This window comes from Saccopteryx bilineata, chromosome 9, assembly GCF_036850765.1.
Source record: "Saccopteryx bilineata isolate mSacBil1 chromosome 9, mSacBil1_pri_phased_curated, whole genome shotgun sequence".
In the NCBI taxonomy this organism is placed as follows: Eukaryota; Metazoa; Chordata; class Mammalia; order Chiroptera; family Emballonuridae; genus Saccopteryx; species Saccopteryx bilineata.
This window is the reverse complement of record NC_089498.1, coordinates 40,375,324-40,395,023: the sequence shown is the minus strand read 5'-3', so window position 1 is coordinate 40,395,023 and position 19,700 is coordinate 40,375,324. Positions and strand designations below refer to the sequence as shown.

Genomic DNA, 19,700 nt, shown 5'->3' with positions numbered 1-19,700 from the left:
TGTTGTTGTTTTTTAGCAATGACAGAGAGAGATAGGGAGGAAGGGAGAGAGATGAGAAATATTAATTCTTTGTAGTGGCACCTCAGTTGTTCATTGATTGCTTTCTTATATGTGCTTTGACCTGGGAGCTACAGCAAACCGAGTGACCCCTTGCTTAAGCTAGCGACCTTGGGCCTCAAGACAGCGACTTTTGGGCTCAAGCCACTGACCATGGGGTCATGTCTATGATCCCATGATCAAGCCAGCAACTCCATGCTCAAGCTGGTGAGCCCATGCTCAAACCGGATAAAGCTGGTGACCTTGGGGATTCAAACTTGGGTCCTCTGCATCCCAGTCCAATGCTCTATCCACTACACCACCATCTGGTCAGGCTTCTTACTGTTTTTTAATGTTCATCTGCACAACAGTGTATTCTAAGCACCTATAGTAATACTCATTCCACCCATAGGTGAAAAAAATGGCAAATGAGGATGCCAATCAAGAAGCAATATGGAAATCTCTTAAATGACAGTTTTATTATTTTTTGTCAGGTATTATTTAATATTTTTTATTAATATTTTAAAGCTCATAACAATTCAGTTTTGTATACATCTTTTATTGTTCTTATTTAAGTATTAAATGCATGGAAAAATAAACTACCCTTCAGTATATCTTTTTTTATACTTAAAACAGTCATTAGGGCAGAGAACTGGTTGTTAAATTATTTGAATCCCACCACTAGGTGTGCCTAGAGGAGGCTACTCCTGGTGCGTCCCGGTCCATCTTGCTATCTGAAAATAAGGACCCAAAGACCCAAGCTTGCCAGAGCTGGTACTTTGTAGGAGAAACAAGATATATGAACTTTTACGTGAAAGCTCTAGATTTTGAAATGTTGTCAATTCCAGTTTTTTTATAAAAATGCAGTGTGGGGCAAATAAAATCTGTGTATTGGCAATTTTAGCCTCTGTGCCTCTAATTTGTAGCCTTTGAGCCTCTGGTTTGCAGCCTCCGCTACAGTGAATTGGGAGAGTGATGGGATAGACCCCCCGAATTCTCACCCAAAGCCCTTAGGTGGAGTGTACCCTCATTGGGCCCTTGCTGAGACCTGGTAATAACTCTAATAACACATAGGACAAAAGTAGATTGAGGTTTACTTAATGTATGGCACCATGATGAAGGTCACTTAATTCTCACAATGACATATAGTCTGAAGAATGTTAGACTCCTTCTATTATAGATGAGGAAACTGAGGGTCAGAGAGGTCCAGAAACCTGCCGAAAGTCACACAGCCAAATGTAGAGCAAGAATATAAGCCCAGTTTTGCTGATTTTTAAAATTATGGTAAAATATAGATAACAAAATATGCTATTTTAATCACTTTTAAGAGCATAGTTCAATGACATTACATTCACAATGTATGCCATTTTAATCACATTTTAAATTTTTTATTTATTGATTGATTTTAGAGAGAGAGGAAGGGAATGGGAGAGAGAGGAAAAAAAACATTGATTTGTTGTTCCACCCACTCATGCATGCAATGGTTGATTCTTGTATGTACCCTGACTGGGGATGGAACCCACAACACTGGCACATTGGGACAGTGTTCCAACCAGCTGAACTACCCAGCCAGGGCTCATTTTAATTGCTTTTAAAAGCACAGTTCATTGGCATTAATTACATTCATAACATTATGCACTCATCACCTCTATTTTCTTTTTTTTTATTATTATTATTTTTTTTTTTCATTTTTCTGAAGCTGGAAACAGGGAGAGACAGTCAGACAGACTCCCGCATGCGCCCGACCGGGATACACCCGGCATGCCCACCGGGGGCGACGCTCTGCCCACCAGGGGGCGATGCTCTGCCCATCCTGGGCGTCGCCATGTTGCGACCAGAGCCACTCTAGCGCCTGAGGCAGAGGCCACAGAGCCATCCCCAGCGCCCGGGCCATCTTTGCTCCAATGGAGCCTTGGCTGCGGGAGGGGAAGAGAGAGACAGAGAGGGAAAGCGCGGCGGAGGGGTGGAGAAGCAAATGGGCGCTTCTCCTGTGTGCCCTGGCTGGGAATCGAACCCGGGTCCTCCGCACGCTAGGCCGACGCTGTACCGCTGAGCCAACCGGCCAGGGCCATCACCTCTATTTTCAAAACTTTTCCATCACCTCAAACAGAAATTCTGGCCTTGGCTGGTTGGCTCAGTGGTAAAATGTTGGCCCTGGTTGACCTAGTGTGTGGCATTCTGGGTATGATTCCTGGTCAGGGCACACAGAAGCAATCGTCTGCTTTTCCACCCCTCCCCCTTCTCTCTCTCTCTTTCTCTGTTTCGTCTCTGTCTCTCTCTCTCTCTCTGGCAGCGATGGCTTCATTTGATCAAGTTGGCCCTGGGAGCTGAGGATGGATGGCTCTGAGGCTTTGCCTCAGGCTCTAAAATAGCTTGGCTGCTGAGCAACAGAGCAGTGGCCCCAGATGGGCAGAGCATTGCCCGGTAGGGTCCTTGTTGGGTGGATCCCAGTCAGTGCACATGTGGGAGTCTGTCTCTGCTCCCTCCCCTGTGCCTCTCATGTAATAAAAAAACACAACAAAAAAAAACTATTTTCATTAAACAACTCCATATTTCTCTCTCCCTTTATTTTTATTTTTATTTTTATTTTTTTACAGAGACAGAGAGAGAGAGAGTCAGAGAGAGGGATAGACAGGGACAGACAGACAGGAACGAAGAGATGAGAAGCACCAATCATTAGTTTTTTGTTGCGCATTGCAACACCTGAGTTGTTCATTGATTGCTTTCTCATATGTGCCTTGACCGTGGGCCGTCAGCAGACTGAGTAACCCCTTGCTTGAGCCAGCGACCTTGGGCTCAAGCTGGTGAGCTTTTGCTCAAACCAGATGAGCCCGCGCTCAAGCTGGCGACCTTGGGGTCTCGAACCTGGGTCTTCCGCATCCCAGTCTGACGCTCTATCCACTGTGCCACCGCCTGGTCAGGCTCCCTCCCTTTTGCCCCTGGCAATTACCATTCTATTTTCTGTCTTTATGAATTTCACTATTCTAAATACCTCACATAAATGTAATCATATAGTTTTAGCCCTTTTGTGACTGGCTTATTTCACTCAGTGTAATGTCCTCAAGGTTTGCGCATGTTTTATCATGTGCCAGAATTTTTTCCTTTTTGGGGCTGAGCAATATCCCATGGTATGGATAGATCTCGCTTTAATTCATTCATGCGTCAGTGGACACTTGGGTTGTTTCCACCTGTTGACTCTTATGAACAGTGCTGCTAGGAGTGTGACAAATATCTCTTCAAGTTCCTGCTTTTAATTCTTTTGGGGAAATCATGTCTGCCAATTTCAGTGCCTTAAGGTCCCTGTGCAGTTAAAGGTGTCCCTACCGAGCGCTCTTCCAAACTCTTTTTGGATGCCTCCAAAAGTGGCCTCTTCAGTACTCAGTTTGTAGTCTAGATCTGTATCCCTATAGCTGCCACTTACCCAGGATGTGCTCTTTCTTCTTCACTACAGCCTTCCCTGGCCTTTTCTGGGTGGCCTTCTGCCCACGTGCAGGGTGAGCTCTTCAGTTTACTCTTGACTCTGTGCTCCTAACTGTACATCACAGGGTCTTAGGCCTCCCTTCCCCCTTTCTGACTTCCAAGGAAGAGAACAAAATGCAACCGTGGCAAGCAGGATGGAAGTGTCTTTACAAACGACCATTGGTGATATAAATCATAGAAATGCACCACAGTCTGTCTGCCCCCCTGTGAACCTTACCAAGTTGTCCCAAGTCAGAAAGGACCATGGAGGCTCTGTCCCCCGTGTAAGGTGTCCCTCCTCCCTCACTGTCTTGGAAGTTCACCCTTTCTCCTTTTTTCCACAGGGACCTACCAGGGCCAGTGGGTCGGTGGCATGCGCCAAGGCTACGGTGTGCGGCAGAGTGTCCCTTATGGCATGGCGGCGGTCATCCGCTCACCCCTGAGGACATCCATCAACTCTCTGCGCAGTGAGCACACCAACGGCACAGCGCTGCACCCCGACGCCTCCCCGGCAGTGGCCGGCTCCCCGGCTGTGTCCCGAGGGGGCTTCGTGCTCATGGCCCACAGCGATTCCGAGATCCTCAAGAGCAAGAAGAAGGGGCTGTTCCGGCGCTCGCTGCTGAGCGGGCTGAAGCTGCGCAAGTCGGAGTCCAAGAGCAGCCTGGCCAGCCAGCGCAGCAAGCAGAGCTCGTTCCGCAGCGAGGCCGGCATGAGCACCGTCAGCTCCACCGCCAGCGACATCCATTCCACCATCAGCCTGGGCGAGGGCGAGGCCGAGCTGTCGGTCATTGAGGACGACATTGACGCCACTACCACCGAGACCTACGTGGGCGAGTGGAAGAACGACAAGCGGGCGGGCTTCGGGGTGAGCCAGCGCTCCGACGGGCTCAAGTACGAGGGCGAGTGGGCCAGCAACCGGCGGCATGGCTACGGCTGCCTGACGTTCCCCGACGGCACCAAGGAGGAGGGCAAGTACAAGCAGAACATTCTCGTGAGCGGCAAGCGCAAGAACCTCATCCCGCTGCGCGCCAGCAAGATCCGCGAGAAGGTGGATCGGGCTGTGGAGGCGGCTGAGCGGGCTGCCACCATTGCCAAGCAGAAGGCGGAGATTGCAGCCTCCAGGTAGGAGGGCGAGGAGGTAGCATGGGGCAAGCAGGGTGGTTCTGAGTTCCCAGCTGGGCCTGGTCTGGTCAATCAAGCTGCCCAGTTGGATGCCTCCACTGGCATTTCTCAGACTATTTACCTTGAAACCCTGAGAGGTTGCTCAGAGGTTCTCAGAGGTGAGATGGTTAATCTGAGAGGTTCTGGGTCCTAAAACACCTCCTCAAATATAGCAGTATCTCTTTTGTCTGTTTTGTATGCTGGTGTTTAATGTAAAATGATGGATAAAGAAGGTGGGTCATTCTGTTGATGAGATGCATAGGATGGTTCCGGTGCCGGCCGAGAGAAAGGTGCAGTGCCACCGTGGCCACACTCCCAGGACACAGGAGGAGGGTGGGTGCTGCCCTGGCCACCTGGCTTTCAGCCCAGATTGTCACTGGCCCTGGGAGACAACACCTACTGGACAGGTTAGCTGAAGGTGCCTGGCAAAACTTGGTTCTGTGGGCTAGCAGCTGTTCTGAATGGGGTGCGGGACTTACTGCATTTAGGATCAGCAGGGCTGCTGGAGCCTAAGCAGTAGGTATGGAGTTGATGTGGGAGGGCGCCATGTTGGAGCTTGAAGTATCTGTGGAGTTGGTGCAGGGCTGGGGGGCTGCGAAACTAGAAGAGGGATGCCCAGGGACTGTGCCCCAGGAGCTGCTGAGGTAAGTGTGTAAGCCTGGATCTAGTCCAGGTGAGGCTGTGGACAGCTGTGAGCAGCAGGAACAGGCAGGTTCCTGCCGTAGGTTGAAGGAAGTTGCCCTGTCGGAATGCAAGGGCCCCCGGGTGACCATACTCCTTGCTTCTAAAGGAACAATCCCTGACTGAGTTAACCAGGAGCTTCTGCTATCTGTTTGCATTCCCCGGTCAGGGTGAGGCCCTTGGGGTCTGCTCTGAGAGTCCTGGGGCTTGCAACAGGAGTCTGGGGACTGATTTAGGTCCCTCGGGGTATCCAGACAGGAGGCTTCTAGGACAGGCACCTTTCTGGATGATTCTGTATCCCCAGCCAGGAGCAGGCCTGGAGTTAGTTACTCCAGGAAATCTCCTGGCTCAGTTATGCTCAGACCTTCCCAACCTTGTCACTTAATTAAAATTTTAGCCCAGTTGGTTCTGGTTTTCAATGACCTTTGACCCACAGTGAAAGAACAAAAATGGTTAACTGCGGTTTGTTGGCAAAGTATCTGCCACTCACAGCATCTGAGGCTTTAGCGGGAAGTGGAATCCATTCTGAGAAGGTGAAAAGAATGTGGTGTTACTATCTGAACACCAAGGTCAAACCTCTCTGCTCCTCTCTCCGCTCCCCCAGAAGTGTTCAGGCAACAGAAATAAATAGGAGTCACATTTATGACCATTCACCTGGTATTTTAAGATCAGATTAGGCTCAATAGTTATTTTTTTCCATTATAAATGTAATACTTGCCTCATCTAGAAGAAATGGAAAGTAGAATGTAAAAGGGAAAGCAACATTTGGTCTGGTCTGATATGTCACCAGAGATTCTTGTTGGCATTTTGTCATATTTGTTTCCTTTCAGTGTTATTTTTATTTATTTATTTATTTTTACCTTTTGAATTATGTCTGTTTTGTTGACCTCGCTGGACAAGAAGCAGTTATAGGCAGGGCACGGCATCATCAAAGATTTGTGGTGTTCGGGACAGCTCCCATCTAGCCAGCAGGTTAGTTCTCAGCCAAGGATCTGGGAGGCAGAAGCACAGAATTCAGTGGACACGGAACTGGTTTGGTTTTAGAGTCCGATGACCAGGAGAGCTTCTCAGGACTGAGGAGCTTTCTGACAACTGCCACAGAAACTGGGCGGTGCTGGTTCCATTAAGGAACCCAGGTGGTGGTGTGGGCAGAGCTCAGTCAACATACCCAGCTCCACCTGTGCAGGTTTTCAGTGTTTCTGAGCCTTAGTTTCCTCATCTGTGAAATAAGAGAAATGGCTCCTGCCTTGAAGGCCTGGGAATTGGAGTGAAGATGGCTTCATCCTGGGCCTGGGCCTGGGCCTGGGCCTCCTGGCTCCTCCAGGCAGGAGGAGGGTGTGGAGTTTCCTGATGAGCAGCGTGGACCAGGAGAGGGCCAGGACGCTGGGCCAGGAGGGCAAGAGGGACACAAAGAAGTTGGAGCAGCTTGGGACGCCTGGGGCATTGGCTGGCCAGGCTTGGTGCTCCCGCTCTGCTGGGGAGGCCTCTGCTGGTGTGTTACTTAATGCGGGGGGTGGGAGTGGGGGTGGGGAGGGACTGAGCAGGGGAGGGGAGAGGGCTTGTCTGTCTGCTACCGAGAGGATTACATTGGTCAAGGGTGTGACCAGAGCCTAGGCAGGTGGTTGGGGAAGAGGAGAATGGGTTCCTGGTTGCACGTACCTGCTACATTTGGGGCTTTGGAGCCTTTGTGAGAACCAGACTGGCTGGCTGAAATGACCCACTCTGTACACACACAAATTAACACACACCCCACACACAACTCACATACACACACTTCTTTTTTTTTTTTTTAGAGAGAGAGGAGAGAGAAAGGGAGAGAGAGAGACAGAGAGGGAGAGAGAGGAGAGAGAGACAGAGAGAGAAGGGAGGGAGGAGCTGGAAGCATCAACTCCCATATGTGCCTTGACCAGGCAAGCCCAGGGTTTCGAACCGGCGACATACACACACTTCTAACACATTCATACCAACCACTCACATACATTCATGTTCACATGTGCACACAACTCACTCACATAAACATTCAGATACACATGTGGAGACGCGGGCACCGTGGGACGGGTGAGGCGTATCGGGGACCTGTGCAGTGCTGGGGTAGGGGACACAGCCCCCATGTCCCCTCCATCTCCTCCTAGGTGGGTCACGGGAACAAAGTTGCAGAGTCTGGCATTTAAAACATATCGGAGGGGAGAGCAAACCTCAGGTGACACCTGGAACTGCTCCTCAGAGTCTGAACTCACGGAGCCTGCACACCCACGTCCAGCCTGGGCCCATCACTGCTTAGTTACCTGTGAGAGAGGCTTACCCTCTCGGGGCCAGGTTGCCCCGTGAAGAATGGGAGGAGCAACACACAGAACCCTCAGCTTGAATGGGGCCTGGTGTGCTCTACTGACCCCCTCCCACCTTCTCTGGAGCCATGCCGGTCCTTCCCCACCTTCCAGCCCCGCTCTTGCAGGGAGATAGGCATGTCTGCACATCCAGAGGTGTGACCTAGCCGACTGGCCTCCTGGTGCCCAGGGCTGTTCCTTGGAGGTGGGAAGTGACGGTGTCCTCAGTTACCACTATGGGGATGAGTATGAGCCTTGCTCCAGGCTGCGGGGGGGCGCTGCTCGTCTTGCATGTTCTCGTTGGGCTCAGATTTGAAAAAAAAGGAGGAGGGAACAGAGGCTGCATCCTTGAGAGTGAAGCCAGCAGCTGGACGGCTGGGTCAGCACTGCTAAAAGCCTCACCCTCCACTGAAGTGTGAATGTGGCCATGGCAGCTGCATGGTGCTGGGGAGTGGCTGGCCCCAGGTAGACTCTGGTCACTGTCACAGCCAAGAAAGAGACCGTCAGGCGACAGAGGCGCTATGGCCAGCCGGCTGTGGGAGCTGAGTCAGAGAGAAGCAGTTTAGTGTGTGCTCATCAGAGCGCCCGGGGCCTTCCCTGGAGAGTGGCTGCTGCCAGGAGGGGGCACAGGCTTTCTTGGTAAACAGGGTTGCACTGAGCTTGAGTTCTGAGACATGCTCCCTTTCTCTCCTTTTCACAGAATGGACCTAGGCTCACAGCGACTGGGAGCTAGGGACTGGCCACACAGCTAAGGGGGAGCTGGGATTTCTCCTGAGACTGTGTCTGCAGCAGGTTCCCAAGCCCCGCTGCCCCCTGCCCTTTGTGTGTGCTGGAGTTGCCTGGGCTGCTCAGACACACGCTGGCCACACCTGGATGCTGAGTTCCTGGGCTGCAGAGCCCTTCCCCTCTCTCCAGGTGATTCTCAGGCATCTGCAGCGCCCTCAGTAGGCATGGAAAAGGCAAATGGATGGGCCCCACTTCCAGAGCCTCTGACTCGGCAAGTCTGGGCTGGGGACTGAGAACCCGCATTCCTGACAGCCGCCAGGATGCTGGTACTGCTGGCCTGAGAAGCGTCACTTTTCTTTCAGAGGAGGCCACAGGGGAGAGGAGACGCTGGCAGACATGACATGCCCACGACAAAAGCAAAAGGTGAAGGGTGCCCCGACAGGGTCATCAGTGGAAGGCAAGGTGGAGGGCAGGTGTGCCAGGCGGGCTGCTCTGAATGCGATAGATCAGAGCAGAAGGCACTGCCATCCTGCACCTGTGACTGCCTCCTGTAGGGTCCTCTTCATCCCCTTGTAAGCCCCCGTTAGTAATGGGCTGTGATGTATTCCATTCTGCCCGGTCACCCTACCAGGTTAGTCCCAGCCCAGTGGGAAACTGGGGAGCATTCTCAGTTAACCTGCTTTAAGCCCCCTGAATTCTGAGGGACCACACTTTCATATCCTTGGGACACTTTTAAGAAATGTCTTCTACCTAGATAGCAAATATGTCACCTTTGTACCTGCTTCTCACCCCTCACCTCATCCATGGCAGACATAACTAGTCAATTACGCTGGCCTAGAAAATGAAACCTAATGGCCATCATCCGTTGGTCCTGGTCCTGGTCCTGGTCCAGCCTGTGGTCTGATTGGGAACCAAAACATAAAACCTGTCCACCTACTACAGATGAAAGAGGCATAGAGAACACCTAGCCCAGAGGTGGTCACACTTTAACTTTCAGTCAGAGCCCTTTGTCATACAAATTTACAGCTCCCCAAGGTATAAAATAGGTAAAGGCTGTTCAGACTCCAGCTGGGGGCAGATTGTGGCCTGTTTGCCCTGCCCCTTCCTACTTCCCTGTGGTGACCCCAGGACATTCAGCAGTATCTTGGGTTGATGGTTTATGCTTCAGAAGGTGTCTGACAATGGACCAGGGCTGTGAGAGAGAGTGCTGGGGTCCACTAGCTATGTTGGCCCGGAGCCAGGGCCGGGAAGGTTCTGGCCAGTGTGAAAGCCATGACTTATTGGATCCTACAGACCCTGAGAGAGTTACATGGGAATCTGATGGTGCTCCTTTTGCTGAGACACCCCCCCCACCTCTTCTGTGATTTATCTCAAACATTACTGTGAAGAGATGGCAAAGGGTTTTGCAAAGTGGTAAAATCTCTTCACATTACTGTGAAAAGATGTCAAAGGTGTTGCTATCATGTATTGACTCCATTCTGTTGAAACATGAACAACCCCAACATCAGGCATCACTGCTGAGTCTCTGGAACCTGGCTTAACAAAGATAGTGGCTTGCTTGACCAGACGGTGGTGCAGTGGATAGAGCACTGGACTAGGACCCAGAGAACCCAGGTTTGAAACCCCAAGGTCACTGGCTTGAGCGTGGGCTCACCAACTTGAGTGTGGGGTCACTGCCTTGAGCATGGGATCATAGACATGATCCCGTGGTTGCTGGCATGAGCCTAAAGGTCGCTGGCTTGAGCAAGGGGTCACTTGCTCTGCTGTAGCCCTCTGGTCAAGGCACATATGAGAAAACAATCAGTGAACAGCTAAAGAGCCGCAACGAAGACTCAATGCTTCTCATCTCTCTCCCTTCCTGTCTGTCCCTGTCTGTCCATCTCTCTGTATCTCTCTGTCTCTGTCACCAAAAAAACCCACAAAACAAAACAAACAAAGATAGTGGCTGAACAGGATAGTGTCTGTGCAATAGTTTTGTTTTGAATGAATGACTGAATGAATATATAACTGCTTATATATATTAAAAGGCCCCACTTCCTTTTATTGTCGGGGCTCTAGCTACTTCCTTTGGTTCTGAGGACCCGGAAGTGTGGCAGTGGTCATGCCCACCTTGGGGCACAGGATGATTGGGTCAGGCTCACAGGGAGTAGGGATTGTCATAGCTGAGTGATTGGTCCTTTCCAAGGGGACCATGGGATCCCACTTGCCCCTGAGTGCTTACAGATTCTCAAGGGTGGGAGATGGGCCTTCCTGGGTCCTGCAGGGTGGTGCCTTCAGGCAAAGTTCATGGGAGAGAATGTGTGCTCCTGAGGTTTAGTTCAGTGTTGTGGTGCCTGGGCCCTGGACATCCCACACACGTGGTCCTAGCCCGATTCACTTGCTTGCTTTGTGGCTGTGCGCAGGTCAACAGCTCCGCAGAGGGTGGTGAAGGTCAGTTGCCCCTGGGATCCTTCGTACTGGGTATTACCTGAGATGGTGTGTATGCAGTGTGTAGCACAGTTCCTAGGCATGGGGGATGTTCGTGAAGGTGAGGATGAGAATGCTCTGTGTGCAACACACATGCCCCCCAGTGATCCCTGCAGGGGGCAGGCTTGTCCCCTGAACTGCCCTTTGGGTTGACTGTGTGACTGGAGTGCTGGGGGACAGATAGCCAGAGCACACCAGGCAGGGTGATATTCAAAAGCTCTGCATCTTCAGCCCCACTTCTTGGCCTGGCTTCCCTCTGGCGCTCAACCCCGCAGCCTGGAGCTTGCAGCCAGTTCTGCTTCCTGGGAGTGGCCGCTCGCTGTGCTTGGGGGTGAGGAGGAGGTGGAGGGGTGGTTGTGCTTTTCGAGGCTCTCTGGTTCCTGTAGGAGCACTGCTGGATGAACATAAGTGTGTGGGCAGGAGGTAGTGCCGGGCTGGGAGGCTCAGGGTGTAGTGGGCATCTGTCTGTCCTGGTGGGGACGGAGCCTTCCCGGAGGTGGCTGGGCAGATGAGGGCACCTGCCCCTGTGCATTGAGGCTGGCTGGGTCGTCATGGCAGTTGACAGGTGTGTAGCAACAGGCCCACGTGTCAGCTGTCAGCTGATGCCCTGTCTTGTGATGCTTTGCTGAGTGAGCAGAATCACAGATAGGTGGAGCCAAGAGGGACCTTGATAGGCATTTAGATGGGAAATGACAAATTCTTGGCACATTGGCAGACGTTCCTCCCTCCTGCAACCATGGCAGACGTGGCTAATTGCTTGTTGCACTCAGACTCCTCACGCTAGACAGGTAGGCCCTCTGAAGGCTGGGGACCATCTCTGCCAGCACGGTGGGAAAGTGGGCCCGGTGGGTAGTGTGACCGAGAGCCGGCCCCCCTCCCCACATTACAGGAGAGTTTCAGAACTAGGACTAGCCCTCAAGTCTGGGGCGCACTGCCTCTTACCCTGCTCCATCTCACAACCCCTTCAGACCTGGACCAAATTGAGGGACCCCCGAATGGGAATATGGGGGTCTTGGTGGGCTCCCTTGAAATGTTCTCCAAATACAGCATTGCTCCTAGAAACGGAAGGATTTGATGTACAAACCTCAGATGTGGCCGATTTTTTGAGCGCCTGCTATATGCCAGGCCCTGGGTTGTTCTCCACTTCCAGGTCTCAGGGCACCCTGCTTGTTTGCCGTCAGATGTCTGCAGTGGCCTGTGCTCCTGGGCCGCACAGGCTGGTCCCAGCGCCAGGTGCAGGGAGACTGGAGCCCCAGGCAGGAGTGTGGTGTCTTGCCGGCAGATTTTCTGGGGCTCTCTGACTGGGGCATCTTCGCATTTTCAAGGAAACAGAATCTCTGAGGATCTGAGATTGGGGGAGGAGTGGTATTTTTGGTTTAAATATATTATTAAAATGACAATATAGTCTTTAAAATATTAAAACAATATAACAGATTGGTATGAAGTTACTGTGTCCTACCAGGACCTGCTCATCTCCTTACAGGAAATTACAGTTTTTTCAGACTGGTCCCCAACACATATGCGCATATGTGTGCCACACCTACGTGATTTCTTTATACAGTAATGAAATCACGCTGTCCCTGTTGTTTTATAATTTGTTTTTCTTTTCTTCTTACTTATATCAAGGACATCTTTCCGTGTCAGCATATCTAGACTTGTATGCTTCTCTGATGACTCCATGATGCCCCGTATGGGTCCCGCCCTTACTCTGTTTATAAATGTTTCGGATGCATTCCATCTTTCAGTCTCACAAACAAGACAGCAGAGACTATGCTTGTCCGCCCACCTTTGCTGCTGGCGTGGGCGTGTTTGCACCAGAATCTCCCAGAGCAGGCCCTGCTGGCTGAGAGATGGGTGCATCTACAGTCTGAGGGGGATGCCGCCACATTACCTGGCACAAGGGCTGCACCCGTGTCCCCAGGCCGGGAGGAAGGCCTGCAGGAGGAGGCAGTGGGGTGGCCACGATGACTGCTGGGCTCCTGAGAGGTTTCTCCCTGAGGCAGGCTGATAATGGCCCCAGGAGAGGTCCCATGTCCTACTCCCTGGAATCTGTAGATATCACCTCACCTTCCATGGCAAAAGGGACTTTGCAGGAGTGATTAAGTTAGGACCTTGAGATGAGGAGATTGTGCAGGATTACCTGGGGGTGAGGGGTCAGTATAATCAGAAGGATCCTTGTTAAGAGGAAGACAGGAGGGTCAGAGTCAGAGAGGGAGATGGGAGGATGGAAGCAGAGGTCAGAGTGATGCGGCCACAAGCTGAGAGTGCAGGCAGCCTCTAGTAGCTGAGGAAACAGATTCTTCCCTGGAGCTTCCAGAAGGAAATAGCCCTGTCGACACCTTGATTTCAACCCCAGTAGATTCAGTTTGGACTCCTGAGCTTCAGAGCTGTAAGACGATCAGTGTGTATTGTTTGAAGCCGCTGAGCAGTGGGCATCTGCTACAGCTCCGTAGGAAACCCATGCACACACCTGTTCTGGCTGAAGACAGACAGGGCATGTCACCCCGTGTTCCCCTGATGGCCCCCTGCAGAACGGGCATGCCGGCCCCTTCCTGCCCCCACCAGGCGGCCTGCTCCGCAGCCGCACTTCCAGACCCTGTGGAATTGGGCCCTCTGTGCAGGTACATGTAGCTTCCTGCCCGAGGGGGAGGGCTAGCCACATGTCACACGGGGATAGCCATCTGTTCCAACTCTGCCCTCCAGACATAGAAAACAGAAACCAGAGAAGGAAAGACTGGGGTGCACGATCCTGGGAGATGACCGGGTACTGGGCCGGCCGGAGGCTTAGTTGGGGGGTGAGAAGCTGCTGCCCCTGGGCCAGGTGTGCCCACAAACCTTGGGTTCCATCCCAGAGATCCAGGAACTCTTGACCTTGGGCCTGTTTTTGGTATCTCTACAGTGCTTTTCGGTGGTTGGCAGATGTCAGGAGCTTGGGACTTGGGAAGCAAGATCCTGCCCCCGCCTTTTCTGCCTCTGGCCCTTGCCCTCGAGCGTGGGGTCAGGGGAGGCAGGCTGTCAGATGCAATTAGGATCTGGCGCACTTTACTCCGTGCCACTTGTTAGACAGAATGCACAGAGCCTCTGACTCACCCACAGGCAGCTTTCCCATTTGGCACTTGTAAGGCACCCTGGGTGACGTGAGGAAACGGAGAGCTAGACCCATGCTGGCTGCATCCAGGAGAGTCCTGGGCCAGAGGTCCTGGGGCCCAGAGTAGGCCCAAGGGCTGCAGAGCCTTTAATCTATGGTCCCCTGAATTCCCTTCCTCCCAAGAAAAGATGGTACCTTTTACAAGGCCCTGGAGAAAGGGACTCCGAAATGGTCTTGGTGATATTTCTCCAGACAATGACTGTGGAAATCTTCCTGTAAATCTAACCCCAAGCCTGACCTGTGGTGGTGCAGTGGATAAAGCGTCGACTTGGAAATGCTGAGGTCGCCGGTTCGAAACCCTGGGCTTGCCTGGTCAAGGCACATATGGAAGTTGATGCTTCCAGCTCCTCTCCCCTTCTCTCTCTCCTTGCTCTCTCTCCTGTCTCTCTCCTCTCTAAAATGAATAAATAAAATTAAAAAAATAAAAAAAAATTAAAAAAAAAATCTAACCCCAAACCCTCCTGTTGCAGCTACAGCCCATTTCTTTTTCATCTTTGAGAGAAATGGGAAATGGTTCTGCTGTTCTTACCTCTCTGCCTTCAGGCAAGGTACATAAACTCCCCCAGGCCTTCATTTTCAACTCTGTAAAATGGGTTGAAGATAGTGTGTGTCCAGTGGGGTTGTTGTGAAGAGTAACCAGTGGTGGGATTCAAATAATTTAACAACCGGTTCTCTGCCCTAATGATCATTTTAAGTATAAAAAAGATATTCCTAAAGATAGTTTATTATTTCATGCATTTAATACTTAAGTAAGAACAATAAAAGAGGTACACAAAACTAGATTATGTTCTAAGAAAGAGTTTTAAAATATATATTAATGAAAAAGAGCTTGCTTGCTTTGGGAGGACTGGCAAGCCAGGAAGAGAACTCTCGCCAAACCTGACCGTGCTGACTGCTGATTTTCGACTTCAGCCTCCAGAACTAGCCCTGTGTCCCAGCACAGATTCAGAAGGCTGGATTTCTTGCTGGTAGCAGTAGACGCATCAGAACATGAATTCTAGGAGCCAAGAGGAGCAGAAAGAGGCAAGACAGACAAACAAGCCTCATGGGAGAGACCAGGAGGAATCCAGAACATCCTCACACTGAAGAGGGTCCCCCATTCCTGGACCAAACAAACCAAAGGCTGCCAGGTACCTACTGGCTTACAGCAGGGGCTGCCAGAAAAAATCTTCAACTCAACACTAACCTGAGTTCAGGATGGAGAGCAAAGGACATAATGTTGAAATATTAGCCCTGGCCGGTTGGCTCAGCGGTAGAGCGTCGGCCTGGCGTGCGGGGGACCCGGGTTCGATTCCCGGCCAGGGCACATAGGAGAAGCGCCCATCTGCTTCTCCACCCCCCACCCCCTCCTTCCTCTCTGTCTCTCTCTTCCCCTCCCGCAGCCAAGGCTCCATTGGAGCAAAGATGGCCCGGGCGCTGGGGATGGCTCCTTGGCCTCTGCCCCAGGCGCTAGAGTGGCTCTGGTCGCGGCAAAGCGATGCCCCGGAGGGGCAGAGCATCACCCCCTGGTGGGCAGAGCGTGGCCCCTGGTGGGCATGCCGGGTGTATCCCGGTCGGGCGCATGCGGGAGTCTGTCTGTCTCTCCCCGTTTCCAGCTTCAGAAAAATACAAAACAAAACAAAACAAAACAAAACAAAACAAAAAAACATAAAAAAAACAAAAAAAAAGAAATATTATCTGTGAAAAGTCTCCATTAAAGCAGTGGTCCCCAACCTTTTTGGGCCACGGACCAGTTTAATGTCAGAAAGTATTTTCACGAACCAGCCTTTAGGATTGGACAGATAAATGTATCACGTGACCGAGACAAGCGGCAAGAGTGAGTCTTAGACCAGGGGTCCCCAAACTGCGGCCCAGGCCACATGCGGCCCCCTGAGGCCATTTATCCGGCCCCCGCTGCACTTCCAGAAGGGGCACCTCTTTCATTGGTGGTCAGTGAGAGGAGCATAGTTCCCATTGAAATACTGGTCAGTTTGCTGATTTAAATTTACTTGTTCTTTATTTTAAATATTGTATTTGTTCCTGTTTTGTTTTTTTACTTTAAAATAAGATATGTGCAGTGTGCATAGGGATTTGTTCATAGTTTTTTTTATAGTCCGGCCCTCCAACGGTCTGAGGGACAGTGAACTGGCCCCCTGTGTAAAAAGTTTGGGGACTCCTGTCTTAGACGGATGTAACAGAGGGAATCTGGTCATTTTTTAAAAATAAAACATCGTTCAGACTTAATTATAAATAAAACGTAAATAATGTAAGTTATTTATTCTTTCTCTACAGACCGGTTTCGGTCCGCGGCCCCGGGGTTGGGGACTACTGCATTAGGGGACATGTCAAAGAAATTTTGTTTCTTTTAGTTAGCTGTATCAATAAAGACTAATAGCTATAAACATGGAAAAATATTAATGAAAAAATATTAAATTATACCTGACAAAAGAAACACAATAAAACTGTTATTTAAGATATTTCTATATTTCTTCTTGATTGGCGTCCTCACTAGCAATTTTTTTCACCTATGGACAGAATAAACATTACTACAGGCGCTTAGAATGCGCTGTTGCGCAGATGAATGTTAAAAAAAAAAAAAGAGCCTGTCCAGGCGGTGGCGCAGTGAATGGAGCGTCGGACTGGGATGCAGAGGACCCAGGTTCGAGACCCCAAGGTCGCCAGCTTGAGCGCGGGCTCATCTGGTTTGAGCAAAATCCCACCAGCTTGGACCCAAGGTCGCTGGCTCCAGCAAGGGGTTGCTCGGTCTGCTGAGGGCCCGCGGTGAAGGCACATATGAGAAAGCAATCAATGAACAACTAAGGTATTGCAACGCGCAATGAAAAACTAATGATTGATGCTTCTCATCTCTCTCTGTTCCCCTCTGTCTGTCCTTGTCTATCCCTCTCTCTGACTCACTCTCTGTCTCTGTAAAATATAAATAAATTAATTAAAAAAAAAAAAAAGAATGTAAATTTGTGATTTCCACATTGGGCACCTGCCCAGGCACACACCTTAGAGAGAACCCTGATTTCAAGTGCCATTTTAACAACCAGTTCGCTGAATTCAACAAAAAATTAGGTATCAGTTCTACCTATGCCAACTGGCTGAATCCCCTCACTGAGAGTAACAATGTCTCAAAGAAAGACAGGACACCTGGTTGTCTTTCCCATGACATGTTAGAGCAGGCAGGGAGGGAGGTGTGGAGAGGATTCCTCTGCCCTGGACTCCTTAACAGACATCGAACCTCAGTTTCTCCACCTGTGCCAAACAATGCAATAGGTGCCTGGGACAGCCATATCCTCAGCTGGTCAGATCTGAGAAGTTTGTTTAATTTCACTTAAGTGTATTTCAGTCCATCTGGGAACCTGATGGTGCTGTGGTAGATTTCATCCTTGGTCCTGACTCCTCTCCCCGATGCTCGGCTCTCGCCCTTTGCCCTGTGACTTTCTGGCTTTACCACTGGGGGCTTTGTTGGCCAGTGGAATGGGATGGCAGTGATGATGTGCCAGTCCCAAGCTGAGGCCCTGTGAGACTTTGTATGCTTGCCCCTCTTGTACATGTCATGACAACATGCCCTCGTGAGCACCTGTCTCCCAATCCTCTGCTGTCCCTGAGGATGAGGGACTCTTAGAATGACCCAGATGCATAAGCAAAAAATAAATGATTTCTTTTAAGCCACCTATTTGGGGGAGGGTTGTTATTCAGCATTATTGTGAAAGTAGCTGACTGATTTAGCATTCACTGGGTAGTTTTTGAAGGAAGAAAGGAATGTCTTCACTGTGCTCATCCCCACATGCCATGGGCCCCAGCCACACTGGGCCATTGGTCCTTTTTGAGACACTCTTGATCATCTCTGTGTGAGTTTCCTGGGGCTGCCATAACAAAGTGCCACAAACTGGGGCCTGAAACAGCAGGGGCTTATTCTTTCACAGTCCTGGAGGCCAGAAGTTCAAAATCAAGGTGTAGGGCAGGGCTGTTCCCTCACAAGGCTCTAGGGAAGGATCATTCCTCCCTCTTTAAGCTCTTGGTGGCTGCAGGCATTCCTTGGCTTGTGACCACATCACTTCAGTCTCTGCCTGTGTTTTCACATGGCCTCCTCTTCTGTGTGTCTCTCTATGACTTCTCTTCTTATGAGAATGCATCCTTCACCCTGGCCAAATAGCACGGTTGGTTAGAGCATCGTCCCGAAGCTCAGAGGTTGCCGGTTCAGTCTCCGCTCAGGGCATGTACAGGAACAGGTTGATGTTCCTGTCTGTCCCTCTCTCTCTCTTCCTCTCTCTAAAATCAGTAAAATAGGCCCTGGCCAGTTGGTTCAGTGGTAGAGCATCAGTCCAGCATGTGAATGTCCTGGGTTTGATTTCCAGTCAGGGCACACACAGGAGAAGCAACCATCTACTTCTCTACCCTTCCACCCTCCCTTTCTCTCTCTCTCTCTCTCTGTTCCCTCCCATAGGCATGGCTTGATTGGTTTGAGCATCAGCCCTGGGCACTGAGGATGGCTCTGTGGAGCTTCTGCCTCAGGCACTAAAAAAACAGCTCAGTTGTGAGCATGGCCCCAAATGAGCAGAGCATTGGCTCAAGACAGGGATTGATGGGTGGATCCCGGGTAGGGTACATGCAGGAATCTATCTCCTCTTCCCTCACTTGGAAAAAAAAAATCAATAAAATAAACATTTAAAAAATGTGTCATTGGATTTAGGGCCCACTATAATCTAGTATGACCTAATCTTAATTATATCTTCAAAGACCCTATTTCTAATCCTTATAGATGTAAATTTTAGAGTCCATTCAACCCACTATACTCAGGACCCTGCCCCATAACCAGGCTGTTCCTGGGGTTATGAATACCTTTCTTCTTGTTTCTTCATCTCAGCTCCTTTATAAATCATAGCTCCTGTCTCTGGAATCAAGCCTGCCCTTCAGAGAGGTTGGATCAGAACTTAACTGCCCACCTGGACAGCCTAGGGTCAGCTCAAGCCCCGTGCTTCCCCTCCCCCCAGTTTTTTAGAAGATATTTATTCATTTTAGAGAGGGGGAGGGGAGAGAGAGAGAGAGAGAGAGAGGGAGAGAAAGAGAGAAAGAGAAGGGGGAGGAGCAGGAAGCATCAACTCCCATATATGCCTTGACCAGGCAAGCCCAGGGTTTCGAACCAGTGACCTTAGTGTTCCAGATCAACACTTTATCCACTGTGCCACCACAGGTCAGGCTCCCCTCTGCCAGATTTATTTGGTTCTCAGGTTCTCATGTGCTCATGTGTTGTGCCCCCAAGTTGGGTGGGATATTGCTCTAGCTTTCCTGGCTTTTAGCTGAACATGAAATTGCCATGAAAAATGACCTACACAAGGCAGGTGTGTGCGGTGGGCTTCACCGGTGGTTTGGTGAGATGGAAGGGGGTGTTATCTGAGTTACTGAAAGAGCCTGCCACCATTTACAGATGTCACTACTCTCAAAATGTGCCAGCCACTCCTCCAAGGTGAGGTCCAAGCTTTGTCTGTTGTCAGCTTCCCCCCACACACACCCGCCACCACCCAGACTTCACCCTAGATAGCCCCTTGCCTCCAAAGACCATTAATGGGTTCTGCCAGGCGGTGTGTCATCCATCCCAGGTCTCCCTCTGCCAGCTGCCTGGTGCCCAAAGAAGTCGTACCATTGGTGTATTACAGTTACGGGTTCAGCCCTACCAGCTTGGAGGCGGGAGGGAGAAACAGAAGCAGGTACGA

General features: G+C 50.6%; 1 protein-coding gene across 1 annotated transcript in view; it reads left to right on the top strand.

The window, feature by feature from the left end:
- Positions 1-19,700, top strand: part of JPH3 (junctophilin 3) — a 102,399-nt gene that overhangs the window by 28,451 nt on the left and 54,248 nt on the right. The window contains exon 2 of the mRNA XM_066243523.1: positions 3,840-4,617. Within this exon, the coding sequence (XP_066099620.1) occupies positions 3,840-4,617 (778 nt within the window). The remainder of the gene's footprint in view (positions 1-3,839; positions 4,618-19,700) is intronic.